The sequence below is a fragment of the Chinchilla lanigera genome, unplaced genomic scaffold (genome assembly GCF_000276665.1).
Source record: "Chinchilla lanigera isolate Chin_1 unplaced genomic scaffold, ChiLan1.0 scaffold00022, whole genome shotgun sequence".
Lineage (NCBI taxonomy): Eukaryota > Metazoa > Chordata > Mammalia > Rodentia > Chinchillidae > Chinchilla > Chinchilla lanigera.
Window position 1 is genome coordinate 15,764,496 of NW_004955423.1, and position 19,079 is coordinate 15,783,574.

A 19,079-nucleotide genomic window follows, 5' to 3' on the forward strand; every position below is an offset into this window, starting at 1 on the left:
AACGTAATGTGTAGAAGAAGCAGACAGTGGAAAAAAATCTCTAAGGGTTAGGGTTCTAAGGGAAGATGTTCAAGAGAAGGTGAGCATGGAGATGCAGTTCAAAAGAAAAGAAACGAAACAAAAAGAAAAGAAAGGAAAGGAAAGGAAAAGAAAAGAAAAAAAGAGAAAGGGGTGGGGTGGAGAGAGGATAGAGAAGAGAAAGGAAACAAGACTACTGAAGAGCAAGAAGTAGTGAAGGGTCAAAGACACCGGAGCAAAGGTTGGACCAGCTCCAATCAGACCACATGGCACCCGGGTTCCTTGGAGACTCACACATCTAATGCCATTAGTACTGGGGACCCATCTTAAGTGAAATTCTTCATACTCTAAGGAATTTCTTTCCCACACATGCAAAGAAGAATGGACTAGCAAAGTGAGAATATGTTATCACTGTATGTGCTTGAATTCCAGTACTTCAGTATCACTATCAACAGACCACTTGCTCCATACTATAATAACGTCATTCCTGACGAACTGCTACTGTGTGGTACTGAATATAAGATGAAGTTTTCACTTTAATGTATTTAAGAATCAACTTTCCCAAAGGTTGCTAACTTGTAAATCTCCTTGCAGATTCTTGGGTTCCGTCCACCAGAAATTTAATTCTGCCATTCTGTGAAGCGTTATGGACCATCCACATTTTAAAACAAGATATGCACCTGCTGATTCTGATGGAAACCGCACATGGAGGGGCAAGTCTGTAGACAATAATGTCACTGAAGGCTTTCAGTTAGGCAGAGAATTAGAGTGGGTTTTTAAAGAAAATCTACCATGGGGCATAAAATAAGAAGGCCATGGAAGGTGCAGAAGAGAAGACTTTGAAAGTCTAGATAGCTCGGGATGAGCAGCTGGAATGAAAAGACTAGGAAGAAAAAATTGCGCATGGTGGTGCAAGTTTGTAATCCAGGAGGATTTGGAGGCTGAGATAAGAGGACAGCAAGTTTGAGCCTAGCCTGAGTGATGGAATGATTTGGCATGATTCTCCCTCAAAAATAAAAACTTTAAAAAGAGCTGAGGCTGTAGCTCAGTGTAAAGACCCTGGATTCAATCCTGAGCATTGAAAAAAAAAACTAGGAAGAAAAGAAGGGGCAGATAAGGGCAAAGTGGTGCATGGGTAGGTATTTGCTTACCATACTTTACAGCGGAGTTTAAAAAACATGTTAACAAGTTGTTTTTCTTTTATACTACTTTTTTAACAAAAGAAAATTCTAAATTACTTTCCCTTGAACATAGACCAGCTTTCCTGACTCATTTCTAAGTAACAGAAAGAGGTGATACAGCTTTTTCTGAGTCTCCTAGGTTAATAACTTTGGAGCCCCAAGGTTCCAGTTACTCTGAGGTCTCCATGTGGACAGATAAGAGATGCCCAAGAAACCACAGTTGTTCCAGCTGTTGGAGTCTTCACAAACCAAGCATCAGACATACAAGCAGACTGCAAGATGAGCCTAGCCACAACCATGTAAACTGCAACCTCAGGATGGAAGCTGAGTAAAAACCAACCTGACCCCCAGTTCATCATTTCCCATTCCACAGGACACATGCAATATTATAAACAGCTACTGCTTTAAGTCACTAAGTTGGGGGCAAGATTTGTTAGACAGCAACAGTACATACTTACTATACATGGCAAAGTCAAAGATGAATTTGATTTTATCTTTGTGCAAAGTATGGAAATTGCCCTTTCACTTTACATAGGGCAATCACAAAAATCTCATCAGCCTTTTAAGTTTAATAGCCTTATGTTGTATCACAACACAGTGCAATAAAAATAAATGAATAATCATCTTACCCTAATGCAGTCTCAATTTCAAAACCTAATTATTAAATAATTATAAGCAAGCTTCTAAGTCATTAGTTCTAAGGAAAGCATCAACATTTTCTTTAACATTTTCCATGTAAGTGCTAATGCTGAGGAAAAATATTGCATAATTAAAATTAAATCATCCCCCCTTGGGAGCAAATCAAATTTGTCCCCCTTAGGAATAGCAAATCAAATTATAAGTGTGTCAAATCAATTCACTATGCAAGTAGGATGATGATGGCCCTTGGAGGATTGATCTTCTTTTATTTCTTAGCTGTTTTTTTTTTTAAATAACAACATATTTATCTAGTTGAAATTTCTTCATACATACAATCTCAGTCAGACTCAGAACTAAATTTATTTTTAGATTCCTTTTAAATGGCAAAGCTGAGACAAAATTATAGATGCCTGGGGAAATTGCAACTACAAAAAGAAAAAGAAAAAAGAACACCAGATGGCCATATATACCTGCTCCAGCAGGTCTTGCCTTCTTTCATCCCACAGCACACCAAGGATGGAGTTCGCCAGGGCTGTGTGGGCTCCAGAGGCACAACCTTCCCAAGGACAATTCCTGGCATCCTTTCTCCCTTATTGACAAGCCTGCGGCGGGGCTGGGGGTGCAACTCAGAGGCAGAGCACATGCTGGGTGCGAGGGTGGCCCTGGGTTCCATCCTAATGTGCATGCACACACACAGACCCAGGAAGTAGCCTGAAGAAATTCATGTCCCTGTCGCACTACTTCTGTCACCTTGGTCATTCCACTGCAATCCAAGTAAATTTGTTTCCTGTCATTCCTAAGCCTCAGTACTTTGACTGTGACCATTTCACCCCAAAATGATGAGTACCCATATCAGAAAACAAAAGCACATAGCAACGGCTGCTTTAAACAAGAACTTGAATTTGTGTTAAAGAGGCCATGACTTCAGGTGGTCCCCAAACCATGTCTGAGTGTTCCCAACCCAACACGTTTAATGCCCAGATCCACAAATCCTTAAGGACAGCGTGTGAACACAGAGGAGAGATCAACTTGATGAATTGGGGATTCCAGAGGAAATGTATTTTTGGTTGAAATGTACTTTTGAAAGTCTGCAAGTTAGAGAAATTAAGCTTCTTCAGTCTTTCATATATAGGCAGATACTGCGGTCCTCACTAAGTCATCTACTTATCTCCGTGGAACATTTCTTTTATGGCAAAACAAAAACAATAATTAAAATGTGATATCACAGATCCAGGTGTGGTGACCCACATCTGTAATCCTAGCATTCAGGAGGCTGAGGCAGGAGGATTGGGAGTTTGAGACCAACCTGAGCTACCTACTGTCTTCAAGGTCGGCCTGGACCCCATAATGAAACCCTGTCTCAAGAATCAAAACAAGAACAACAAAAATCAGGTATCACTACAAAATCAATTTAGTCTTGAATAAAATCTTTGAAACATAAATTTTTAACTTGTTTCTTCAAAATAAGTTCCATTTTAAATCATATTATTTATTTTTGTCATATTATTCTTTAAAAATGAGTGCAAAAATAGTTTGTGTACTAAAAATTAAATGTAAATTACTAAAATGCTTAGTCATTTCACTCCTCTTCATCTTACCCCCTTAAATACTCTGTGTGTATAAATATTTTACATTATAATGGATAGCAGAGCTAATGGTGAAATGATTCTTACTTATAGCATGTATGATCAAAAATGTATGGAGAATAATAACCAAATGTATTAAGAGAAAAAAGTGAAAATGTGGGAGAAATTTTTTTCTTTGTTTTTTTTTTGAGACAAGGTCCCACTATGTAGCCCAGACAGGCCTTGAAATTGTGGTGATCCTACTGCCTCAGCCTCCCAAGTGCTGGGATTACAGGCGTGTGCCACCATGCTCAGCTGGTGGGAGGAAATTTATGTGTAGATTTCCTTGTATAAACTCTCTCTCTCTGGAACATGTATGGTTTCATAACAACGTGTGGCACATAGCAGATTCTTGGTATATGGTCAGTGTTTTGGCTATAACTATGATTGATCTACTATCTACTCTGTCACTTCCCTGAGTCAACTGAGCAGGCAGCTAGGCCTGCACTGCACTGTTTCATGGACATGTGGCAGGCACAGGCGAAGGCTTGCTTCCCTCCAGCCCAAGTCTCTGGGAGACGCCCCAAGGGCTGGACCCACATGCGCTGTACTGTGGCCTCCTGTTGGGGCACAGCTGGGCACAGCGGAGTGGCGGGCAGGCTCCTGCACTCAGTTCTGCCGGCAGAGGGCCAAAGCCAAGAGGCCAGGATGGGGAGGGGGTGGGGTGTGGACTCCAACACCTGCTCAGAGGGGCAGGGATGGGGAGAGGACAGCGGGGACCCTGGGAGCTAAGCAGCCCTGACCCTGCCTCATAACAACAGCCAGGACCCAGAGGCGGGGCCACGGGCCACTAAATTTGCACAGATCTCAAGAAAAGCAGAACCCTTCTTATTTTGTGATGTACCAGCTTTAAAACTTGGCACACATTAAACCAGCACTTTCAGCCCAAATTCAGCCTGAAGCTGCCCATCTGAGATGTCAGGGTGAGTGGAAGCTGGTGGTCCAGAGTCCATGCTGGCCCCCAGGGGATCCTAGCTGTGTCCTTGCCTGCCAGTGGCTGTGAACAAGTTATTCATCTGCTGCCTCAGTTTCTTCATCTGGAAAGTGGGGCAATAGTGGCTAAGGTTGGGGTAAAGTGGTAACCTGATAATAATCAATGGTAAAATTTACACATTCAAATATAAATAATATACTTTGCTGGCACCAAAAAATAGAATGAAAAATACAGACCAGGTAGAAAAATGCAGTCAGTTTAACATGAACCAGTATCTCTGCACGCAACAGAAAGTAGAAGTTTGGATTTTCGTTGTATTTAAATCACAGAAATAGAAAAACATTTATATTCGTGGAAGAAAACAAAGCAGTAACAGCATCTGGAAAAGCCTACACGGGGCCCAACAAGGCATGGTTTTGCTGGGGATGCGGAAACCGGTAAAAGCGCTTGGCGGAGGAGCACCGGCCTGATGAGCAGGGGGAAGAGGGCCGCAGTGCGCTGTCTGCTCCTCAGAAGGACGGGCTGGGAGGAAAACTGGGTAGAACCAAAGGAGGGTGCACAGAGTGGGGCTCTGGGGTCTGCTCCAATCGGCACAGTGAAATGCACGTCCCAGAGCTCCTCACGCCTGCTGTCCACGCTTGGCCGCGGAATGTGTCGGCCGACTGCAGGGACCTGCAGAAGCGCTGGACAGGAGGCCACAGCGAAGGGACCGTGACTCCAACTCCTGGCACCTGTGAGGCGTGGGGCTGCCCAGTGCTGAGGGACGAGGGGGCCCACAGCCCCTCCCAGGGCCGGTGCTGAACTAAATCACCTGATTAAACGACAGCCCCAGAGCCCGCCTGCTTCCTCAGGATTAGTTAGCCTCCCGTGGGCTCATTTTGAACTCAGCATTAGCATCGAAGAATCAATTCTTCATTCTTTTTTTTTGCTCCAAGAGTGGGAAGGGAGTGGAGGATGGGGAAGACAGGATGTGCTAATTAGTGGACTTCCAAATTCTTTCTGCTTAGCACTGTGACTGTCCCTGGACTCCGGCTGAGAGATCTTTACAGTGGCTGCCAGCCACTTAGCAGTGGAAAACTTTCTGCCAACAAAGGTCTGCGGAATCCTGGAACACAGAGTGAGAGCAGGGAGCCCCGGGCAGCTTTTGCCCTGCAAGGTGGCCTCGAAGGGTTTCATCATCCAAGCTGAAAACAGTGCCCACAAGGAATCTCGTCCTTTGGCCTTCAAAGCCTTTGGCAAAAAGGGGGGAGAACTGGGCCTTCCCCTCTGTAGACTGATAGAGTGTTGAGTGGTTACTCCAGGCCACAAGTTGTGCTAAGAACTATTGCACTGTATGCCCTTTAATCTTCCCGTCAGTTCCGGGAGGGGCTGTTAACCTCATTCTCCAACAGGGAGCACTAAGGCTTCAAGAGGGATGGTTCATCAGCCAAGAACACAAAGTAGTGAGAGTCAGAACCCACTCTATGCCCCAGACAGTGTACCCAGCTCCACTGGTTCACAGGAGGGTCTCAGACTGAGCCCAAGTGTCATGGCTTATGTCTAGCTGTCCCCCCAAAGCCTCATGCAGTCATGGGGGTGGGCTTCTAGAATTTTTGATTGACTCATGGTCCAGTGCTGGGATTATGGGTGTGAGAGCTACACCCGCCCTGGGGCCAGTCACCTGCATACAATATAAGGGAGGGAAAGAGGCTTGCTCTCTGCTGCTCTTCCCTTTTCGCTCTTTCTGATTTTGCTTTCTTTGGACCATTGCCTCTGTGCCATACCACCCTGCCTTGGAGCCAGCTGACTATGGACTGAAACCTCTATAAACTGTGAGCTAAATAAACCTTTCCTTCCTTGATTTGGGGTATCGGGTGTTTTGTCCCAGCAATAAGAGAAAAGTAATCAAGACACCAAGGTTCCTTCTTGCCCACTTACCTGAATCGTTTCTTGTCTCAATGTCCATGCACTAATACTTGTTTGCCAGTACAGGTCAAAACATGTCGAGTAGAACCCAGCCCAGTCAAGGAGCATCGTAAGTTGTCAGGGTGCATGTGAGGATCCTGGGGTGCAGTAGTGGGAAAGGGAAGAAGGGGAGAAGAAAGGCAGGAAGGAGGGTCTAACATGAAGGAATCGGCTCTGCCCCAAAGACAACAGAATGGAGCCTGTCTGCGGAGACAGACAAACACACCCACGGGCACAGTCATTCTACAGCGTCAGCTGAACGCTGAGAAGAATAGGTTAGAAAAACAGCAGCTTGCTCACAATAGCAGTAAAACTATAAATTATCTAGGAACACAGCCAACAAAAATAGTACAAGATTTTTATGTGGAAAATAATAAAACTTTATGTAATAACGGGTATAAAACTAGACCTGAATAAACACAGTGCTGTGGTGGTGTTCATAAATGGAAGATGTCAATTTGCTGAACATTCTTCTACCTGTTTATCTACTTGTACAATATCTACACTGAAATCCACACCGAATTTCAACAGATCGTTACGGGTCTGACAATTTGATACTGATCTATAAAGAAGAGTAACTATATAGGAATAGGCAACTATAAAAGGAAGGGGAGCTGTATTAGCATTGTGTCACTGGAAGGAAATTCTGGACCCCCGTACTCATGAAGAAGGATTTCTATCAGCTCACACTTTTCAGGTTCAAGTCCAGCATCAGGCAGCCTCATGGGTTTGGACCTGTAGCAAGGCTGGCATGTTATGGCAGGAACACACCATGCCTGGCAATAAGTCCAGTTTTAAATACCAAAATCTAAAATATAGACCCAAAACTATATATGGATATTATATATATATTTTCTAGGGTAGAGATTTTTTTAACTTAAAAAATTCACTTCCAGAAATTTTCCTTAGAGATCTCTGACAGATGCAAAGGGAGATGTGTGTAAGGATGTTGGTCATAGCTAACTTTTATAGGAACCTGAATGTCTACTAATAAAATATGATGCACTTACAGAATGTAACATTTGCTCAACAGTTATGAGGATGAGCTAGTTCTAGTTCTCTAGAAAGACAGGGCTGAAAAATGCATAGTAAAAAAAAAAAGCTATGAAATGGGATGAAGAGCATAGAGGAAATAGAAGAAGCAGGTCATTGTGAATAAGAGGAAGTAGTACAGTATGAAGAAAGTATAGTCAGACATATAAAACTGAAAAATTAGCTGGGGCCAGAAAGCTGAATATATTAATTATAGTTTGGCAGTTTGTGGGATTCTTTAAAGTAAGATTGTATATAAGTGCCTGCCTTGGTTACTTTTCTCATTGTTGAGACAAAATACTCCACACCCAAAGTTAAAGGGGGAAAGGTTTACTTAGCTTGCAGTGTGTGGAAGTTTCAGTCTAGAATCAGCTGGCTCCAAGGCAGGGTGGCATATGGCAGAGGAATAACAGTTCATGGCAGCAGCAAACAGCAAAAGCAACAAGAAAGAATGAGACAAGCTTCTTTCTGTGCCTTACAGTATATTCAGTCTACTGGGATTAAGGCAGTGCCAATCCAATCAGTGGACAGATCCAGCAATCACCCACCTTTAATCCTAGCACCCTTAACCCCAGCATTGCACTATGAATCAATCATACACTCTAGATTCAGCCACCTCTGAAAAAACCCTACGACCACATGAAGCTTTGGGGGAACATCTACACAGAAACCATAACAGTGCCCCTCTGCCATTTTCAATAAGAGCACAGTAAAATTCCTACTCTTTTGAACTTTACAGTTTGTTTGGTTAACAGATCCTCTCAGTAGAAATCTAGTTTTTCCTCCACATTTCCACGTTGTGGAATATGAAATTCTACAACCTTTAAAAAACTGATGATTTCATTGTGAACTACAATGTAGTAAAATCTTAGTAAAATACAGTATATTTGGTAGTAGAAAATGTCTTAGCCTGCCTACTTTCACCTACCTTGATTCCACTCTAATCTGTTACCTTAACCACTAGGCCAGAGGTGACAAAGAGATACTTTTCATATAGAAAGGAGCTACTACACTAACCCCAGTGACCCCAGGGTTGTGTACACAATGGGAATGCAGACTTTCTGACCAATCTCCTTCTCTGGGAAGGCCAGGCTCCAGAACTAGGACAGCTGAAATAACAGTGGGTTGGACAACGGCTCTATGAACAGCATGTGGCTTCTGGAAGAAACTGCTAGTGTCCATCAAAATCTGTCTTCCTTTCTTCCACAATGTCAGCTCTGTAGGCTGACCCATGCCAGCTGGCTTGACCACCTTTCCTAAGGTCCCTTGCGTTTGGGATGTAGCCATGTAACTTCAGGGCCCTTCTGGGGACAGTGGGAAGTGACGTGTGCTGTATCCCTTGCTCTCCCTTCCCCTTTCCAACCAGTTGGGACCTGGCCATAGCAGTGACAAAGCTTTCCCACAGATATGTCAGCAGTGTCCCAAGGTGGTGGTGGTGTGCTCTTGAGACCCTGCTCTTGAGACCCTGGAAATTGCCGATCTCTTTTCTGAAAAGCCACAGATCAAAACTACTTTCATGCTAAGACAAACGAGCATTTTCACTCTCTGCTCTCACAAAGGCATAGTGGTGTTTCTCCAGTGGTTACATGAAATGTGAAGTCACAGAAGTTGGAATACAAAAGCAGGTGTGAGAATCCAACTGTCAATTAGCTAGCTGTTAAAAAGACTTACGGCTATGTACGGCAATGTCTATCACCATCATCAGCTTGGTCCTGGGGATTCAACTCAGGGCCTCCACACTGAGCTACAGCCCCAGCTGAATTTTTATTTTTGTTTTGAGACAGGGTTATCTCACTAACTCCTTAAGTTGCCCAACTGGGCTCTAACTCATGATCCTCCTGCCTCAGCTTTCTAGAGTGCTGGGATTCCAGATGTATACCACCTTGCCTCTCTTCATTGTGATTTTTTCTCTCTTTTTTTTTTTTGTTTTTGGTTTTTCTCCGGTACCGGGAACGGAACTCATGACCTTGTGCTTGCCAGGCAGGCGCTTTGCCGCTGAGCTAAATCCCCAGCCCCTTCATTGTGATTTTTAAAGCTTTGTAAAGTATGCTAACTTTTCATAAATATTTGGTTCGGTTAACTTCTATGGATTTATTATTCTTTTTGAATGACTTAATACAATTTATTTGTACTTGTCATGTGGTGTAAATGGAAGCTTTTTGAGGTTCTTAATGACTTCTCCAAGTGTAATGGGCCTGTGACCCCCAAAATTGAGAACCACTGCTCTGGGCTGGAGGGGCAATGACTCACATGCACCCCTGCATCTCTGAATGAAAGTGAAGACTGACACTGCTCTGCCCTCACCCACAGTGAGGTCATGCACTGTGACCAGCGAGACAAGTTCCTGTACTATGCCGTCTGTATTTTAGCACTTGGATTTACTGTAAGTACAGCAGTCATGCTAAGCAGGATGCAACTGTGCCAAAAAGCTGTACACTGGGCAGTGGCGCACAGACACTTTAGTCAGGAAAGTAGATGAGTTGGAAGGCAGCCTAGTTCCAGTGAAACTATGGCCAGAGAAGAAATGGCCAGAACGTATGTTGACCACTGTTGCATTTAGCAACCTACTGTATGAAATAGGTAAACTTAAGGAAGAACTGAGCAACCTGCAAGCAGATATAAAACGAAAGAGAGTATCTAGCACTTTAGAATCTCTCAAGGTTGAAAAATCCCAATGTTTCCAAACCTGCAAACAGCAGTGCATTAGGCAGCTGTGGCACAAACGACTTGCGTTAACCTGCCACTGCCTCCAAACAAGAGCTCCCAAGCAAAACCCAGACGGAAGAGGATGCCTTCCACCCAAGCCTGCTGTTTTAGAGGAGCTTGATGTGACTAGCATTCAAAGGAGAAAACACAGACATAAAGCAGTTTAACAGCCACGTCCAGAGAAGAATTGTGAGTGCAGTTACAGACGCTAAGGAAGCAGCAAGAGCAGAAATTTACCAAATTTTTGAGGAAACAGTGTCAACAAAGTCAACATAAGCCAAGTCTGAAAGGCATGTTTTTTTTTTTTTTTTTTTTTTTTTTTTTTCAGTTGTAGAAGAGATCTGTGGAGACTACAGTATCCAACTCACCTCCTCAATATAGCCCTGCAGGGTAATTGTTATGGTTTGTGTTTGGATGTCCCCCCCAAAGCCTCATGTGGTTATAGGGGATGAGCTTTTCAGAGGTGGCTGAATCTAGAGTTTGTGATTGATTCATGGTCCAGTGCTGGGATTAAGGGTGTGAGTGCTACACCTGCCCTAGGGCAGGCAGCCTGCATATAAGGGACAGAAAGAACTCTCTCTCTCTCTCTGTCATTGCTTTTGTTGTCTTCTGCCACCATCAACTGTTTCTCCTCTGTCATGTGCCATCCTGCCTTGGAGCCAGCCAATTAGGGACTGAAACCTCCACAAACTGTGAACCAAATAAACCTTTCCTCCTTTAACTTTGGATGTTGGGCATTTTGTCTTTGCAATGAGAAAAGTAAGACAGTAAAGAACAGAGAAGAACAGCTCACAGGGCCCAGGTCTAAGGAGAAGTAGATTTACCTTGTGCCAAAACAGCACCCCAGAAGTCACCAGTGGTGACTCAGGATCCCTCCCAGCCTGCCTAATTGGATATGTCCTTAGATGTTGTTCAATGATGCCATAGGTATCCCCAAGCCCCCCTTTTTCTGAATAGGAGGCTTTACTCTGTTCTCCCTAGTCTTGCTCTTCCACATTTTATTAGTGACAGACAGGAAGAAAACTTGAAATTCAGTTTATAAGTGACTGAGTTTTAGGGTCAAATCTGGACCTAAAGAAGGAAACTGGACATCAGATAGAGCTTCACAGTTCTGGATTCTGTAACGGTACCCAAGCTGTTGTCCTCACATGGTGAGCACATTCCACAGGGGGAAGAAGGCAGCAGGAGGGCACTGGCCTGGCTGGGGGCAAGCGGTAGGAGCTGCAAAGGGTTCTCCACACTCTCCTCAGTACAGGGGATACCCAGGCACACGGCTGCCCAAAGGGACCGTAGCTGCCAGTCTTCTGCACAATGTAAACCATGTCATGTGGTTAAGTGACAATGTCACTTCCAGATCTGTGACTTTACACCTTTATGTTCTCATCTTTTTTGTGTCAGTTGGGACCCATATGTGGTGGCAACCCTGCTTCAACCATGTATGACAATGACAGTGACCTAGGAGATGACAGAAAAACAACAGGAAGGAACGGTGTTAGGACAGAAGAGATCAAGATAGATAGAGCGGACACCAAGAAACTCAATGTGTGTTTGTTCCTCAAAACTCTGGGGCAGAGCCTAGCTCAGCTCTGCATTGAGCCTGCTAATCCCACAGAAAGCCTGTCCTGCAAGGATTATTAGCTCCACATTTACCCAGTCTCTCTCAAGACTGAGGACACCAGGGTAGGAGCCCCTACAGTGATGTTCAAAGTCACGCAAGCACCAGCTTTTGTCCAACTGCAGACTGCCCTGGAGCGATGCCTTAGAAGTTTTTAAATTGTTGATACCACAGATTCCAAGAAAAGCTGAGCCTTGTAAACCACCCCTGATGAGATCACCTTCCCCTAAGCAGGAGCAGTTACCCTAGTAAGAACCAAGGCTGCACCCTCTCAAGCAAGGATAATGCAGAAATAGGAATAGCACTGCCCTGAAAGCCGTAAGAGTTCCACCAGAGCTGTGTGTGATACTTAGCTGATTGTGTCAACTTGAGTAAGAAACATCCAACCAAATTGGGTCAGCACTGTTCTGGGTGTGACTGAAGGGGTTTCCTGAACACAGAAGACCTGCCCTAGGTGTGAGTGACACCAACCAATAGGATGGTGGCCTGAATGGGATAAAAAGGAAATGAAGAAGGAAGGTTCAATTCTGTTTCTTCAGATGAGCTCCAGTCTTAACCTTCACCTTGGACGTTGTTTCCTGGCTTCCACTGCAGACCCTTTGGCCTCTTGATACAGACTTGCACAGGACACAGCACCAAGCTCCAGGTTCTCAACCCTGAACTGGATCCTTGGATCCTGTGTGTACAGACAGCCCTTTTGCACTCTTCCACACCTGACTCTGTGGCAGCCACTATAAGCCTATCTTGTAAATCCTCATATATTTATATGTGTCTTGCATTAAATCTGCTTCTCTAGTGACTGGTACCCTATGGAACCAGAACTGAGATAATGATTCACTGGACCCCGGCCCACCTCAGCTAATCCTTACCAGCTAGCCTTGTGCTCTTGTGAGCTGGCCATTCTGAACCTTGAGAAGTTGTGATATAATACAAATATATAGTCTGTTCCTGGCACAGAGCTTCCAAAGTCATTAAAATTTCTTGAGTGACAGGAGTGTCATTCATTACTCCAAGTCAGGAGCTTCTACACTGATGAAGTGAGGACCATAGGGAGCCTCAGGGTGGGGCTGGCCAGGAGAACCAACCTGGGATTAGAGAGTGGGAACTTTTAGCCCTGCCCCTGCCACAAAGGAGGGGAAGAAGGATGGAGAGTGTTGCAGGGAGGTTCGGGGAGCTTTAGAATTGGTGAGTATATCCATGCACGAGGAGAGTGGCATGCTCGGAGAGGGCCTGGAAGCTCTGCACCCCTACTTTGCACCCCTATTTCTTGCCTTCTTTATTTCTTCCATCTGGATGTTCCTGTTCTTCTCTTTATAATAGAGCACTAAATATGTGTGAAGTTTTTTTCCTCTGATTTCTCTGAGTCATTCTGGCAAATTATCCAAACTGTGCAGAGCATTGTGGGAACCCTCAAATTTATAGCCAGTTAATCCAAAGTACAGGTTGTTGCTGGGACTTGACACTCATGTCTGAGACGGGAGCTGACTTATGGGACTAAGCCTTAATCTGTCCCATGTGCAGTCCACGTTAACTCTGGGTAGTTAAGGTCTAAAGTGAACTGGGCTCCTCAACACCTAGCTGGTGTCAGAGAACTGGAACTCTGGTGCAGGAAACCCTCACATATTAGGTGTCAGAAGACCCCACTGAGGCTCCAAACAAGACCCTACTGCAGACTGTGAGGGAAGAGGCCTGACCTTGACAGTGTGGGTAAACACCCAGGCTTTACCTTTGCACCTACCTGACTCTTCCAGGGTTCACAATGGTGCTACAACAACTTTAGGCAAGAAACTCTAGGTTGTTACAGTGTCGACCTAACATGTTAAAGCGGATTTTTTTCCAACCTCAGAAGTGTGGACGAGGAAAATAAATCCCACTGATTGCAGATTCTACTCAGAGAGAGCAGACTATCCATCCTGCTACTGCTTCCCAAACCAGTTCTGTGACCTCGGCACAGCATCTTATCCCTGCTCTCCAAGAGAGGATGAGATATCTCTGAGGTGCCCAGAGAGCTGTGGGAGAGCTACGTGTTTCCTGCCCTTTCCTTCCTCCCCTCCCACCTCAACTCCACTGTTACAGAGGAAGGACTTCAGGATTCTGAAACACCGCTTTAGGTTTCTGCATGGAGATATGTTAAACTGAATGAGAAATCGCAATTTTGATTTAGATTGGGTGAGACCTTTCAGTAGCTAAGAATGAGATTATCTGTTGGTGTTTCTTAAGTGTGTATAAAAACCAGAGGATCTGCCTGAGTTATTACCTAGGACCAAAGAGAGATAACTAACAGCATATTTAAGAACCAGCAGAGAGGGGCTGGAGGTGAAGCTCAGTGGTGGAACGTGTGCTTGGTACACGCAAGGCTCTGACTTCACCCCTCCCCTGCAAAAGCAAAAGAAAAAGAAAAAGCAAAAGCAGCAAGTTGCTCCATCTGTTTGTATCTACCATGCGCAGCTCACTTAACACATGGGCCAGGCCAGGTCTGGTGGCAATGCCTAACTGTCTCCATCACACTCAACCAAGAATCACATGGAATGACTGCAACTACTCCCATCTTCAACAGCAGTGTGATGTGGCGGTCACAGCAAAAATAAAAAATTGAGCAATGTTGTCCAGTTTTTCTCTCTTCATGGCCACATAAATTACACCAAGCCCTTAAACAGAGCACCAGAGGTTCAGGACTCACAGTGAGACAGGTGAACTGGAATATTCAGAGGGATACGTCACAATGCTACCCTCCTGCCTTGAACTGCCAAACTCCAGGCTTCTTTTTTATGTGAGAAGTAAACTTAATTCTTATTTCCACCTAATCCTTTCTGATACAGCATCTGCAAAACATTCAGCATTCCTCCAAATAAATAAAGATAAACAAGCCTAGAAAAATGGGCAAAAGGAAGCAGGCAGTTCACAGAAGAAAAGTCACTAAGTGTACAAATATGTACAGTACCAGGCTTCACAGTAACCCCCAGAATGTAAATTTAAAAGTGAGACGCCATTTCTTAGTTACCAGGTTGGCAAAAAGTTTGAACATGAATTCTATCTAGTTGGAAAGGGTCCAGAGAAATAGACACTCTCACTCGCCACTGATGGGAGTTTAACTTGGAGAAGTATTATTAGAAGATGGTTTGGAAAAGGGTATGAAAATCTAAAATGCAACTGCTCATGTGTGTGTACACCTGTGTCTATATGTGTGGAAGTCTAGAAAAAGACCTGGGAGAATATATAACAAACCAAACAATTTCCACTGCTAAGAAGAGGGGCAGTGGCCGGAAGCAGAGTATTAGGTATTAATGGACTCACCTTTTTAACGGGACTCATTTGTTTTTGCTTTGTTTTGTTTTGTTTTATGATGCTGGCGGTTGAACTCAAGGCCTTCACTCTGAGCTATATCCCCAGTCTTTCGTATTTTTAAATTTTGAGGCAGGGTCTCGCTAAGTCATAAGGTTGCAAAGGCTGGGCTTGAATCTGCAGTCCTCCTTTCCTACCTTGTCCAAGGACTTGGACCACTGTGTGCATGACCACGTTGGGCTGCACGTATATCCAAAGACAGGAAGACTGTGAGTTCAAGTCCAGCCTAGACTACACAGTGAGATCCTGACTCAGAAAAATTTTGTGCACCTTTATTATTTTTGTAATCAAATTTTAAATGAATGTAAGTTTTTAGAAGATTAGAGATGCAAAATATTTTATTTATTTCCCTTAAAACAGATGTAGTAGGCATTGAGCAGGCATAGTCAACTCAGATTTTTGGAAATTTTGGCAACTGAATTCTATTTTATTTTATTCTTTTTTTTGGTATGGGAATCAAACTCACAACCTTGAGCTTGCTAAGCAGGCACTTGTGCCGCTGAGCTATATCCCCAGCTCTATTTTAATAGGTAGGAAGTACAGGATCTTACAGCCCTACAAAGAGTGCTTTCTTAATTGGCAAGATCATAGGTACAGAATGATGTTTTATATCCCTGGACATTACTGAATAAGGGTTATTTTTAGAAATGAAATATAAAAAGTAATCTTCTGTATTCTCAAAGTTTAGAGAGATTTTCCTTTTTTAATAAAAATAATGAACTGTGTTACAAGGTTTTTTCTTTTCTTTTGGCAGACTGTCTTAAATTTTTAAGCCTTTGCCAAGGGAATTACCCTCTGCCAACCCATACTGATATATTTGCCTGTTTCAGAGCAGAATTCATTAAAAAAAGGTATGTCTTCCAAGAAATCTCTCTTTAAAAAATAAATCTCAAAATTGAAAGCAAAAAGTAGGTCATTTAAAATGTACGGAAACAGACTTACTTGGTCCTCAAAAGACAGCGCTTGGGCAACATCACGTGGAAATCCATCAATAACGATTCCCTCTTCATCGGGTATTTGCATCAACTTTTGTTTTATCTCCGTAATCGTTGTTTCCTTTTATAAACAGAAAAAACGAGGAACCCCAGTTAAAATTAGTACCCTCATAACTGGTGTCAACGTTTTTGCAGAAAAGCAGCAAATCAGACAGCAGTACCTGCGGGGCCAGTTCTCCGTTCGTAATGATCTTGGCAATGAGGCTCCACTTTCGGTTGCTGCTGGCGCTGTGGATTTTCTTTCTCAGTAATTCTCCCACTGAAATGTACTGGAATCCATAGCGCTCTGCAATTTTCAAACTCTGAGTACCTTTTCCACTTCCGGGACCCCCTATTAGTGAAAACATGCAAAACGGTGACCGTCAGACACAATATGGAGCTCCTCTTAGACCACTACTACTCACTCGCATCTGGGACGAGGGTTCTGGATCACCAGTACCAGCGTGGGCAGACGTTGGGTTGGTGGCATTCTCAGTGCCGCTTGAATGCAGAGCAAGAGCAGCCTGAGAGCCAAGGAAAGGACAGAACTGCCTTCACCAACCGCATAAACAGAAAGAAACATTTCTAGTAATTGGGCTGGGCTGTAGCTCAACAATGGACCACCTAGTTAGCATGCGCAAGGCCCTTAGTTGGATTCTGAGCACCACTCAGGTGCGTACGCGCACATGCTCACAAGCACACATTGGCGCGCATGCGCACAGGGTAATGTAATACCTCGGGGAGGCGCTCAGTATGGAGTTTGTGGTAGAGTACGTCCTAGCATGTGGGAGGCCCTGGTTTAACCCCCAGAATCCAAAAACTTTTTTTAAAACAATGCAATTGAAAGAAACGTTGACATTTTTCTGTATAAAATCTATATTTTCCCCTCTATAATCAAAGAAAAATCTATGGGCTACAAAAGACAGTGATCAAACTAACCGAAATGCGTACCATACCAATAAAGACTTAATATGTAATTTGGTGAATTGTAACTTTTTTTAAATCAAGGGCACACCAATAGTGACACAGCTTATTTAAATCGGTTTATTTTGAAATGTTTACTCATGCCTGTTCTTGACTCTCTCCTTTGAATTCAAAAGTTTTATGTAATGACTGCAGAGTGAATGGAATAGGTCTTCCAGATAGAAAAATTTCACACAACTTTAAGTGTGCAATATATTAGTATGAAATAATCAACATTTTGTAACATAACAATAATCATCAGCATTACCATTTAGTTTTTAAAAACATGAAATAATCAAAATGTTACTACACACCTTAGATTTTATTTTCAAATTACATTAGAATAATTTTAGTTAATTTATATTTCTGAACAACAGAATCTAGAGCCAGAATACATTTTAAAATCAAGCATATAACAATCAGCCCAGTTTGCCGTTATTTGGTAACAAACTGAGCTTTTTCAAAGACTTGTGCATAAATTACTGAACATAAGCAAGTATTTTAAAAATTCAGTGTCTAATAAGTAATGAAATGTTTTGGTAATATTCACTGAAACATAATGATTATAATTTATTAGGCAACACTGAAAATAAAAATCAACACAAAAGTGAGTGAATATTTTTCCTACGAACATGAAAATTTTTGTGTGAAGTCATTTTATATCTAATTTAATTAGTACTTCTTAGTGTTTCAAATAATATAAGTTAAAGAGAAAGATCTGCTTTTTTGTAAGAAAAAGTGGACAGATTTGGTTAGCAGAATTGCCAGCTAACTAATATAAGTAGAACAATTTCTGAACCCAAGCCCAAATAATGAACTAAATACCTAGAGTTCACTTTTTTATTGCTTTACTAAACTTAGTACAGGAATTGCTTACATTTTTGACCATGCTGTTCTAGGAGACTCTACATTTTCTTCTCTTAGTTTACTGTGGTAAACTGCTTCTGCTTCTCTAGATTAAATTCTTTACTTTGCAATTCAAAAGCCAGTTTGATTCCCAATAGCTGCTTTGACCTACTAACACGGGCTATTCAAGGACTGGCTTGAAGAAAAATATTATATGACCAACTCAATTGACAGATTCAATCTGATTTAATACCTAAAGAATCAAAACTATCTTTCAGAATATAGTTATTTCCACTTGACCTCATAAACCGTCAAACCCAGAGATTAGAAATTCCATTAAATGAAAAAATTCAAACACATTTAGAAAGTTTAGGCACCTTCTGGAAAAAATACTTTTACTTTTGGAGGTAATAACAGAAAACAAACCAAAAAGAAAATATAAGATTGGTGCATTAGTAAGAATAGCACTAATTATTGACTGATTACTAAAACTTCTTAACAACTTAATTTTACTTTCTCTCTAATCACAGAATGACTTTAATATTTTTACCTCTAATACTTATAAATACTACTGTTATGATTACATTAATATAAGAGATTCATATCTGTACCAAAACAGCCAGCTTTAAACAAAATTCTATAGTTTCAGAAGGAAAATTTTGTTTATTTAAGTGTAGTAGCATGTGGGCCCCTCTTTCTGCTTCACACTTTTTTCGGGTTGGAGCTAATAAAAATTTGAAAGGTTCAGGTACAATTATTTCATAATTCCTCAAGTCATAAAATTGCCCTAATTTTCTCAGAAAACTTAAGGTTCACTTTTTCCTTTCTGTCTGTCTTGTCCCAACCCTAGAAAATTTATGCTCGTTAGTTCTGGATCATTCTTATAATTCATGAGATGTACAGCATGAAATTCTGTAACCAGAATCACATCCTTAGGAAGCAAGTTAATCTCACTGAATAAAAAGAACCATGAAGTAGGTGAGACTTGAAGATTTGTATCTTCTCCAAAGATTTTATATTTTATATTTTTATTATATGCTTTTATTTATATTTATATTTTATATTTATTTCATATGAAAATCCTTACTGATTTTCATATGAAATTCACAAAGCACAAAGAATCATATCTGTGCTCTTTTACACATAGCAGTTTGGTGTTACACCATTTTTATGGACAATCAACTTCCATTTATTCATCCTGCTAACAGTCACCAGTACTTTACTAACAGCAGCAAGAAAATGAAATTGAGAGTCTGTATT

General features: G+C 42.2%; 1 protein-coding gene across 1 annotated transcript in view; it reads right to left on the reverse strand.

Moving 5' to 3' along the window:
- Ak5 (adenylate kinase 5) overlaps nt 1-19,079 on the reverse strand; it is a gene marked incomplete at its 5' end in the record, with an annotated part of 209,082 nt that overhangs the window by 177,263 nt on the left and 12,740 nt on the right. Inside the window, 2 exon segments of the mRNA XM_005385219.2 lie at nt 15,979-16,092; nt 16,193-16,362. Coding sequence (XP_005385276.1) covers nt 15,979-16,092; nt 16,193-16,362 — 284 coding nt within the window.